This window comes from Magallana gigas, chromosome 1 (genome assembly GCF_963853765.1).
Source record: "Magallana gigas chromosome 1, xbMagGiga1.1, whole genome shotgun sequence".
NCBI classification, from domain to species: Eukaryota; Metazoa; Mollusca; class Bivalvia; order Ostreida; family Ostreidae; genus Magallana; species Magallana gigas.
The window spans coordinates 6,672,970-6,685,317 of NC_088853.1; the positions used below are offsets into that span (position 1 = coordinate 6,672,970).

The following is a 12,348-nucleotide window of genomic DNA, read 5'->3' on the forward strand; positions in this document are numbered from 1 at the left end:
TAACGGTCAAACTATATTTTTAAAAAGATTTTCTCAGAAAAATTGTATTGCTCCTCCAATTTTCTCTTGTGTCTTTTTCTGGTAAATAGTTTTCTCCAATTTTTACCGCGCTTTCGGTTTGCTATATTTGTAAACAATGTGATGAACGAATATCGATTTTATCTGACGGGAAAAGACGCCAGCACGTGGCGGCGGCTGGTGGGCCGTTACTACTGGTTACCCGACAGTCAGATCATCTCACACCTGGTGGAGGTACACGGTCTGTCGTGTAAAGATCACTGTTCACTGGACAGGTAAGCATCTATAACAAAAGCAGTTGGTGATGCTGAAACACTAGACTTTTTAGCAGAATTAATTAAACCCCGATTAATATAGAGCTTGTTGTTTATAATCCCATCAAGACTAATTCGCATTGGCATCCCATTAATTTTTATTACAGCAAAGAAGAAAAAATAGAAAAAGTGGTACCCCCCCCCCCCCCAAAAAAAAGGAAAAAAAACCCCATACAGCATTCTAATCTTTAACCTGGCAGAATAGTTAACCTGTCAGTTTCAATAGTTCATCACAGCAGCAACTGTAATTACCGACTAGATTGGATTTCCTGTGGCCTCAGGTTAAAAACTAAGCTATATCTTGCATTGGCAGATACAACTGGTTTGAATGTTGTGTAATGGTCAGATTGGTTTGAATAACGGCACCAGATAGCTCTAATCAGTTGGTAGAGCAACTGACTACGATTCAAGGGGCCTTGCTTTAATCCTGGTCTGGTCCATTTCTCATTGCAATTTCTCCTATTCTTTTACAGTTAGCATATTTTTGAAGTTGTGTTTATAACATTATGTTTATTGCCACTATAATATATTGATTTTATTTTTAATTGATTGATTATATTTTTACAATTAAAGATGTCCCCATGATTTTGCAGCACTCCTGAAGCTGATGAATTGGGACTGCCTGAGTTTATATATGAAGATCCAGGTAAGTTATCGATCTAAAGGAAGTTGGAAGAAATGCCTGCATTTTATATCTGTAAAGTCAACGAACACCATACAGATCTGTGTAATTAAAATAGGAAAATTGAATGAGCGAAGTAGAGAGATTAAAATTGCAAACGCATTGTCAAATACTTTGTTTTGAAGAGGAGAGTCTATGACTTAGTATGATGAAAATTAATGATTCTGTCTTTTTTAAAATTGTTGTTTACTGTGGAATCATTAGATTTCGTGGTGGCTCAATTGTCATGGAAGTCGTGGGTACCTCTCGTCCACGAAAAAACATCCTCCACGAATTGATAAATTAGGATAATAAAGTCATATTTCCTTTTGTAGATATATAATAATACATGAAATTAAGTCCATACGAACCTGTAAAATTTAAGCCATCCACGAAAATTGGCCCCCACGAAATTTAATGATTCCACAGTATCTGATTGAATGTTAATTGTTATTTGTGGTGCTTTTTAAGATGCAGAAGAAGAAACAGAGCCATTTACCAGTATTGATGGTCAAGTTGATCAAAGCAGGACCAATAAGGTGAGGGCAGACTGATAATATGTCATCACTTGTGAGGCACATGGCCAAGTGGTCATCAGTTTAATCCAAAGGTTGCTGGTTAGAACCAGGTTATGTTCACTCATTGTGTGTAAAGTTCTTAGACAAGGCATTGTATCTTCATAAATCAAACAAGCTGAAATAGGGTCCAACTTACATTGGGTGGAGAGGGGATTGGCTAAATATAAACAGGGCTCGACATTAACGCTTGTCCGCTTGTCTGGTACCAGATAAAAAATATATGGACAAGTGAATATTGCTGGCCACTTGTCCGACTGGACAAGTGCATTTTTATGTAAAAAAGTCTCCAACATTTAAAAAAGAAAGTTTTGTGATAAGTTTATCAGTAGTCTCGTTATAAGTTTATCGATTAGTTATTTTGAATTTCAAATTGCAATGCAATTGTGTTACTCTTGATCGAGATTGAAGTTCACTAATTTCAAACAACATTCAATATTTGATCTTACAAAGTACCAAACACACATGTTAAGGAAGAAAAGGTAGCAAAAATAAAGGGTTATGGAAAGAAATGTAATTTATTCTAGGTTTCATTCATCATTGATAGACTATGATGACTTTCTGTGTTTAGCTGAGAAATCAATAGAACAGTTACTATGCATGTATTTTTAAACCTGATGCTAAATTTAAATTGTCTTGTAATATGCCATGACAAAGCTACAGCTGACAAATCATGTTAAATGTTACATTTAGGAATTACACTTTAAGTTTCCCTTTAAAAAGCCAGGTTATTAATTATAGCTAGAATAATCAATTAATGACTTTATTTTAGTAATACAGAACTGTAGTTTTCAAGTTGACAATAGTTGATCATTAATATTGAAAATTTTTCGGACAAGTGAAGTTGAAGTTCGGACAAGTAAATGTCTTGGTCAGTTGTCCGAATGGACAAGTAGGAAAAAAAGTTAATGTAGAGCCCTGATAAACTGGTGTCCCATCCAAGGAGAGTCAATAACTCCCTTGAGATAAACATCTGCCCTCAGTGACTTCATGTCTTGGAGATGGATTTAACTTTAAACAAAATTTATTGCTGGGGAATTTGCTCAGAAAGAGGCTTTTCATACAAATACAATTAGAACACCACTCACATCTCGTAAAATAAAAGAATAGGATTCTGATTAAATTAATGAATGAAAACACAGACCAACTGCCCACTTACAAGGGAAAGTCTAAATTGTAAAAAACCACCACACCACATTGCTATTCATCACTTTGCTGTATGCCTAGAAAAGGCTTTCAATACCACCCACCAACCTCAAAGAAAACACATTGTTAATATGTATGAAATGTGAAATTATAGTGGAACTTAGGTGTTTTAGTGTAAGATGTAAATTTAAGACCACACTCACTGAGAGAATAAAATGTAACTATATATTATGATAATAAATGTTTTGTCAATGACATCATGATGTTATTTGCTCTTTAACAGACCAACAGTAATGCACAATCCATGGATCCTCAGGAATTGTTTTGCCAGGGTGTTAACAACACAGGACCTCCACCAGCCAGCCTAGACAACCGATGGGCCAGTACCTCTGCTGAAGAAGACCAGAATGGCTCATTCTGTCAAGGGGCAGTCATTATACAAAACATCCATGATTCAACACAACACAAGAATCAGGCAGCAGAGTTAAGTTGTGAAGTAACACAGGGACAAGAATCGGCTCCTTCCAGGGGAGCCATGGAAACCTCTCTATTGTTACGTTGTGAACAGTCACCCAGCGTCACTCAGCCTGCAGAAACAGATCATTTTGATGCGGCCTTGCAGACTTTATTATTGAGTGCTGAATCAGAACTTCCTCCAACACAATGCAATTCTTCAGTGTTACCTTTGGCTTCAACTCATGGAAATTTGCCAAATCATTCACAGACTGATCAAGTGAATTCTACTAGTCATGGAGTCAGAGTTCAGAGAACAATGCCCTCAAATTACAGTGAAACAGCTTTATCTGAAAACTCCAAATCTGTTATCAATTGTGAAGCATTTAACTCAACATCCATCACTGCTTACCTTCATCAAGACAAGAATAGCCCAGCATTTGATAAATCAGTTACAAAAACAGTGTCCTCTTGTGTTGTTGAACCAGCTTTATCTGGGAACTCAAATTCTGTAGCCTTCAATGATGGAGAGAATCTTCAGTCTCCACTGACTGCCACAGAGAATCTTCAGTCTCCACTGATTGCCACAGAGAATCTTCAGTCTTCACTGACTGCCACAGACAATCTTCAGTCTACATCCACTGCCACAGACAATCTTCAGTCTCCATTGATTGCCACAGACAATCTTCAGTCTCCACTGACTGCAACAGAGAATCTTCAGTCTCCACTGACTGCCACAGACAATCTTCAGTCTTCACTGACTGCCACAGACAATCTTCAGTCTACATCCACTGCCACAGACAATCTTCAGTCTACATCCACTGCCACAGACAATCTTCAGTGTCCACTGACTGCACCCTTTATGCCAGTAATTGTCAGTGTTGAGTCATTATCCAATGTCGTTGAGAAGGAGAGTCCAGAGCCTGATAAATCGGTGGCTGTACCCACCTCTAGTAAGCAGGTGCTGGGTAAACAACCAGTGGTGGTCTTGTTAAAGAACAAGATATTGCACACCCTGATGGAGGCCCAATTTATACAAACTGGCGCAGACAAGGTACATAAAATTTCATAATTAAAGCACCATCATGCGAGTGCTATATAGCAATCAGTCTGTCCCTCCCTCTCTTTGCATTTTGCATGTATATTTCTAGTCTAGAAAATATTTTCTCTCCCTTTGCCGTAAGTTGACATAAACTTAACCCAGACAGGCATGTGATTAAAGAATGTGTAGTGAACTTGAACAATTTTTCTTTGTTTTATTTGCTTTGGTTACTTAATTTAAATTGTGTGCTATGAAATTGTGTGCTATGAAAAAGGTACTTCCCTCACCTATTTAATATGTAAACAAGAAAAAAGTTGACTTTTAATCCTTTTTTTTTGAAAATATTAAACATATGAACCAGAGCAAAGATTCTATCAGGCCTAAAACTGACTATAAATCACTATAACTTTCCCAGTTTCCTATCAATGTTACTTCGGTACATGAAATTCTGCCAGTCTCAATGATCAATTATTTTAGAAGGCAGCAAACCAAGAAACAGTCATAAAGAAATCCAGAACCCCTACCATATCCTACAAACCACAAGAAAAGGAGCAACCCTGTGATGGTGAGTCTGAATCATGAAGTGGGGCTTTTATTATTTTTACACTTTCAAACATTTTTAAAACATATTTTTTTTGGCAAAATATTGTAAATACTTGTGAAAGTGTCTTGACTATAATGTTCTTTTTGAGGTTCCCAAGAGCCTAATTATACCCCCCGCAAACAAAGTTTGGGGGGGTATATAGGAATCACCTTGTCCGTCTGTCCGTCCGTCTGGCCGTCCCTTTGTCTTTGCAATCGTGTCCGGTCCATATCTTTCTTATGGAGAAACATTGGAAGTTCTTACTTCACACAAAGATTGCTTATGACCTAAGGGTGTGTCATGACCTTGACCCAAGGTCATTCGGGCAAGGTCAAGGTCACTGGCAGAAAAAATACAAAATCCGTGTCCGGTCCATATCTTTCTTATGGAGAATAATTGGAAGTTCTAACTTCACTCAAAGATTGCTTATGACCTAAGGGTGTGTCATGACCTTGCCCAAGGTCATTCGGGCAAGGTCAAGGTCACTGGCAGAAAAAATACAAAATTCGTGTCCAGTCCATATCTTTCTTATGGAGAGTTATTGGAAGTTCTTACTTCACACAAAGATTGCTTATGACCTAAGGGTGTGTCATGACCTTGACCCAAGGTCATTTGGGCAAGGTCAAGGTCACTGGCAGAAAAGTGCAAAATTTGTGTCCAGTCATTATCTTTCTTTTGGAGAAGCATTGAATGTTCTTACTTCACACAAATATAGCTTATGACCAACAGTTAAAAAAAAAATGGAGCAGTTGTTATTTATAGAAAATGGACGTTGAAATTGATTCATCCAATTTTTTCTATAATTGGAAAAATACACGCATTATGATTTTTATCTTAGCGGGGGGTATCAATTGTGAGCTTGCACAGTACCTCTAGTTGTCATAAATATTTCTTGAATCTTTACTTAGTCTAGGAGTTGGGGGTCTAAGTCAGGATTTATCTTTGTTAATGGTACTCAAGGCATATATGGTTGGAATTTTATAAGATATTTTGACCCCCCCCCCCCCATCCCTTGTACACTGTAGTTATGTGTATTGCTGACCATGCCACTGTTAGATTACTTAACACTGCTTAAATATGTTTCAGATGTGATCAGGTATTTCAATTTTTATGCGGTATGATATTTTCCTAACTTTTATTTTTACATTAACACTGGGGAGAGGTCTTGCATTGGCACTGTCTGATGTCCAATCCTTTTATGTCTATTTGCATAATAAAGAAATGGTTAATTTAAGTTAAATTCTCTCTCCATTGCTTCCTCTGTCTCTCATTCTTCTCTCTCTCTCTCTCTCTCTCTCTCTCTCTCTCTCTCTCTCTCTCTCTCTCTCTCTGATAGACAACACTAAATTTTCCCCACTCATCATGAAATGTGCAGAATTAACTTAACATGAAATAGTTTGTGTCCAAAAAATCATTATAATAATCAAAGTGTTAATGTCTTAAATTTCTTATGTAATTGATAACTGTGTAGAAGGATTCAGAAGAATAAAGAAGATCTACATGTATTTTTATCCAGTTTTAATTTGTATTTCAGCACCATCCAAAAATTCATCAGCAGTAAAGAAAACAACAATTCAAAAGCCCAGCAGAAAAAAGTAAGTAACACAATACATAAGACATTTATCATAATAAAGGTTCAAGCTTGAGTGAGCTTTGATTATCTGTTATACTGCATGCGTCAGTCTGTCTGTGTCTGTCTCTCCATCTGTCTGTGTCTGTATCTCCATCTGTCTGTAAGCTTTTTTTTTTTTTTTGATTTCTTCCCTAGAACCAAAGGGTCAAATTTAACCAAACTTAGTATAGAGTACTAAAGAGTAAATAAGAGTTAGTAAATTATGGTTATTGAATGTTGGTACATTAGATAAAAAAAATAACCAAGTTGCCTTATATTAGAGTTTGAGTCTGACATCACTTGTTATGTTTCGTGCTGACAATGATTCTTCATAGTTTGTTGAAGGTTTTGTCCAATCAATAAACTGGTTAGAACTGAATAATGTAAATTTTAGCCCTGTCAGTTTTTATAGACCTATGAATCAAAAAAGGTTTTTTTTTTAGAAATAGATCAGAAATTGTTCGGTAGATGCAAATATTTGTTGATAAATTATTTAATTTTTTTATCAGTCTTGAATTTGGTACCAAATATCCTTCACCATCAAAAGACACTGAAGCTGAAGGAAGAAATAGAAAAGGAAAAGGGAGAGCAAACTTTAAAAAGAAGAGAGTATGTAGATTTATAGCTGGATTCTTGAACAATGATTAACATACTGTTTTCTTGCTTATATCATAAAGACAGTGTGTCATTCTAAGTGTATAATTATTCGATTGTGCTACATTTTTCGTAAATCCCTTCCAATAATGTAATTGTATAAGCCATGACAACTCTGTAACTATATGTTCTGTACATGTATGCAGGAAAATATTTAGCCCTGTTTTATTTTTGCCACTTTTATCCTCGTCATCAGAGAAATGTAAGATTGATCGAATTCAACTGCCTCAAAATATCTCACCTAAAACACAACTGTGTCTGACAAATTCAAGACGGGGCGAAACTGTTCACAGGTGTAGAATGGCGAAAGTTATGTAGGGCAAAAATAACCTTGTAGACAGTAATTGAATTACCTAATGGAAAATGTTGTTTTTATTCCAGAGACCAGATCGATTCTGTGTTTACTGTAGACAAATTATCAAAGGGGGAAGAATAGCCGATCACATGAGGGGAAAACACAAGTTTGAACCAGAGGTGCAGGCAATTCTAAAGAAGCCGTTTGAAGCTCAGATGAAATTTTTCACTGCTAAACGGAGGGAGGGAAATTACTTGTACAATCTTCTCCTAATGGACAAAGGCAAAAATCAGCCATTGATGAGAGAAAGGACCCAATCAAGATCCAAAGAAGACGAAATAAAAGTCTGTAGTGATTGCAAAGGCTTCTACTCCAAACGCTGCTTCTTCAAACATAAATGTGTGTCCGATGATATTTCCAGAGACACTAGAAGACTCAGGAAAGTCTTCATGGATAACATGGAAAAAGACATAGGCTTCCAGAACATTCTGGGTAGGTTTGTTCACGGAGAGATTGATGAGTTCTGCAAGTCCAACAACTCAATAAAAACCATGGGATACCAGTATTACAACACACATCGAATGAAGAAAGGGATGAGTGAAGAAGCAAGACAAACTGCAATCACAGACATGAGGGAATTAAGTAGGTTGTTCTTCCATTTCCGTATCATCTGCGCTACAGGAAGAGCAGTAGAAGACATGTTTGACACAGACAATATGAAGGACTTGATGGAGGCCATGAAGCTGTTGGAGGCCCTGAATGGATCTAGCAACTATACGGAGACTGGGGAGGAATCAGCCCTTTATAACACTGTCGTACGAATGGTGAAATCTCTGGATGAATTCTACACCTGTACCAGACAGTTTGAAACAAAGAAGGACCTTGTAAACTTCAAGAAATCATTCACCAGTAAAATTAAAAGTAAGATAAAAACTTTTTTTTATCTGTTTTTGCTTGTTTTATGTTTCTTGCATAGCTGATATTTATTATTTTTTTTAGGCCAGCATTTTTTTATTTTTAGGTTTACAAACCACAAAATGATAAAGGTCTGTAGGAGGAGGAAATTAAAAAAAAATCACTTTTGACAACCAATTGTTTTTATTTCTGGGTTTATAAACCACTAAATTGTAATGTTCTGTGGAAGGTAAAATAAAATTGTTATGACATCATCTTCCTTTTAATAACATAATAAATGACAACTTCATAATAGTGGTGTGTAACTGCATGTAAATGCTGGCCTTATAAATCTAATACTGTTATTTAACTTTTGTATATGATATCATTTGCAATTTTCTCTACAAGATGGTTATATAATGATATACATATTATTATTACGATACATTGCAATGAAATAATGATATTTCCATAAATATATTAGGATTTACTGTAAAAAAGCAGACAAGGATATCAGAATCGGATGCTCCCCCAGGTAAAGTGTTGTTTTATGAAATTTAAAAAAATCAAAAAAGCTTTTCTTAATTAATATTGGTTCATTGTGAAATGTGATAGGTTTGTATCTATGTTTAGTACATTGGAATATTAAAGTGATGCTGATAATTTAAGAATAAGGAGAATCATTTGAGGGAAAAAGTGACAACAAACTGAGATATAGAAGCTTCTTCTCGATGACCCCTTTAGATTTTGGAAAATTTCGAACCAAAACAGTTGACAACTTATAATGAGATACAGAAACTGTTCTTTAGATACCATTTGAATGAAAATTTAAATCTACCCGACTAGCAGAAAAGAATAACAATAATTATTTTGTTAAAAACACGTTTTCTTTTTGATAACATGAAATAGAATGAAAAGCATTGCCTCATTCTTAGCAAATCATGAGTATAATACTAGAATACTAGAATGGCTTTTTGAGCAATTGAATAATGCACTTTGTTTTGTTATTACAGAGCCATTTGATAATGCTTCAATGGAGGCAGACAATGGTATGTGTGAATTAATTACAGAGGAACCCAGCACAAAACAAGTCACATCTGAAGATACCACAAAACAGGGTACATTTGAAAATACGTCATCTATTATATCAGCAAGAAAACACATTACTGGGGATGTTAACACTGAAGATACAACAACTGGAATGTCGGTCACGGAATACATCACTGGAGAAGAGAGCAGTGAACAGGGTACATATGTTGATGCATCAACCAATACATCGAGCAGTATGCCAGCCACTGAGGAGGGGGTCAGAGATGTAGGTACATCTGATGATTCACCAAAGAGGAAATCGGGCAGGACACCAGTTCCTAAACAATTTCCTGTTGAAGTGAATGGATCAGCCAAGAGAATCAGACTGGGGAATGTCCATAGCGAGGCTGAGGAGGAGACAGAAAAATGTCCTGTTGAAAAGATTGGAAGATTCTCAGGTTAGACAGATCAATTATGAAAACTGGAAGTTGGTATGATTTAAAAATATCTTATTCTTTCTTACCAGAAGTATTTTTCATGTGCAAATCAATTTAACATGTCAACTGAATTTCTACCTCGTCAATTGTATGATATACATATAACATAACTTAAACAGTTTATTTCAGAAATAAGGAAACATTTTTTTAATATTATGAGGTTATCAAATTCAGTAAAGCCCGGAAAACTCTGTGATAGATTTGATCACCCCTGACCATATTCGATCACCTCGTAATAATCAAGGAATGATTTCTTATTACTTCTGTAATTTTTACCGATTGTTCAATTCTTCTGTAATATTTACTCAATATTTTTGCCCAGTTGAATCAGAACTATATTTTTTTCATGCAGTAAAATGGTCTAGAGAAGAAACCCACCTGTTGAGGCGTCATTTTCATAGCTACATATACACACAGAATGATAAAGATGACAACACTGGTAATTTACCAGGTAAGTATTTAAAATATTTTAAACACATATTTTACGGAATCCTGCTATTATTACATTATTTTGGGACTAGCCATATATTTGCTTATTTTAGATTTTTTGTCCACCCTGCTTCAATTATCTCTAACACAGATCTCATAATGAACACTTTGTGATTTTGTCTGTTCTATTACTAGTTGCCGTTTTCAAAATTCATATGAAATTCATAAATTCACATTTTCTCAACTAATGAACATTACGTAAATATGTTAATTTTGTATAGAAACATAGTTCAAATGATAGTTATAACTTTGCACCTAAGTCTGCATGAAAATAAAAAGATGCACAGTCATGCGCACTTAAACTGTACTTGCCCTAGTATTCATTAATAGTACTTTCAAATTGATTATTTTTTTTTCAGGTAAGAAAGAAATCCAGGCCTTTTTGAAGTCCCACACAATTGGTTGCATTAAAGAACTGAAGGAGAAAACACAGATCCAAAAAATCAGAACCAAGATTTTCAACGAAAGGAAAACATCGCGTGAGAGAGGATGGAAAAAACTGCGGGAAATGGAAGCTGCAAAACGAACTGTGAACTGAGCCATATAGTTAGCAGAACATCATTGCAAGTTATTGCAGAAAAAAGAAATTCAGGAAAAAGAACAGTTTCTGATTTGTTTTATGCATTACATTAATACAAGAAGAAAAGGAAAGAAAAACCTCAATGTACGACCAAATTACATGTAAAGGCACAATGCACTTGAGGAATAAGTAACTGAGTAATAGACGTGAAAAAGTCGTGGTACTGAGTAGTCACAGTAGTATTAACAGCTAGAATGTGAACAAAATAAACTGTGTCTGGTCGAGTTGAACATCAAGCCTCAGCACAGGAAAAGAAGAGAAGTGATCTGCAAAACAAAATAAAGAAAGCAAGAGGAAAAAATTGGCAAATATAAGAGTAATGTCTCATTACTGAATAGACACAATAGTGATATGGGCAAGAACGTATCAGAAAGAACACAACTAAGTCACACTGGGAATAGCATGTAGGTCCCACTTTATTTAATGATACTGGTATCTCTCCATTTACAGTATTAGGATATTCATTTAGTCTTAGAGGAAGCCGTTTTATGAATGATATATATATATATATATATATATATATATATATATATAATCGCATGTTAGTGTTTTATAATACTTGAAGTATTGAAGAAAAAGCGATGGAAATTGCAATAAAATATGAATGTTGCTAATGATCAGAATTGTTGTGTATTATTTGTTGTCATTGTGAGGTCTTCAAAAATGTGTACTCCTTTGATGATGTAACTCTTACCAATGTTACATCTTAAATTACACTTTAATGACGTTTTTGTCAGTTATGCAACAATTGGTACACAATTGTGCATCCAAAAAAAAACAACAAAAAACTGCTGTATTCCTATTGACTTAACCTATATATAAGACAATTGATCGGATGTTTACTTAATAAAATCCTGCAATGTTGCGGAAATGAGTTTATAATAGGTATTCTAAGGGAAAAAATACAAAGACCGAAAAATGGCGGAACGTTCAACATGTGAATTACATGTATATGACAAGAATTTTAAAATCAAGATAAGACAAAACATTGGGCACCTGCAATGTTTTTTTTTAATATTATTGGAATAGTTAAAAGTTTTTTCTCGGTAATAAGGTATCTAAAGAATGCTAAGCATCCTCGGCAAAAAACGGCTGTTCAAATTGACTCCGATCCAAGACAAGGCAAAACCAGGCTATTAGTACCTATAATTAAAAAATTCATAAATATTTGTTTCTCCCTCGTTTTTTGCTGTGTATTTTTATGTCAAAAGGTTCAGATTTATTGCAAACATAAACTTTAATACCGTTTATAAATCGGTTAAATAATTTACCAATTTGTCTTGGTGTCGTATTATTGAATTGCTGCCAGCAATGTCAAAAATATTGATTTAATTAGCTCCTGTATGTAGGTTACGGTGCATGTTGTTGACCCATTTGTGGACCACTTCCTGGTTACGGAATGTGGGCTCCGTGGAATAATCTGATAAAAGTCCTATATACAAGTACAAAACGTTTGATCATTTGTTTAGTTTTTAACTCTACTCTACCCCGATACCAGCACAGGGA

General features: G+C 35.2%; 1 protein-coding gene across 3 annotated transcripts; it reads left to right on the plus strand.

Moving 5' to 3' along the window:
• The first annotated feature begins 94 nt into the window (after positions 1-94).
• LOC117687352 (uncharacterized) lies at positions 95-11,211 on the plus strand. 3 transcript variants are annotated; one of them, XR_010713047.1, is made up of 12 exons: positions 95-293; positions 926-978; positions 1,465-1,532; positions 2,998-4,221; positions 4,687-4,774; positions 6,327-6,387; positions 6,914-7,013; positions 7,440-8,274; positions 8,732-8,782; positions 9,261-9,767; positions 10,126-10,224; positions 10,622-10,644. XR_010713047.1 is itself a non-coding variant. In XM_066081849.1 (12 exons), the coding sequence occupies exons 1-12, from the start codon at positions 142-144 to the stop codon at positions 10,798-10,800; spliced, it is 3,384 nt and encodes a 1,127-aa protein (XP_065937921.1). In that variant the 5' UTR covers positions 95-141; the 3' UTR covers positions 10,801-11,211. The 3 variants fall into 3 exon arrangements, 2 of the variants coding, with proteins under 2 accessions (XP_065937921.1, XP_065937926.1); XM_066081849.1 differs by having other exon boundaries at positions 9,261-9,734; positions 10,622-11,211; XM_066081854.1 differs by having other exon boundaries at positions 4,690-4,774; positions 9,261-9,734; positions 10,622-11,211.
• Positions 11,212-12,348: the final 1,137 nt, after the last annotated feature.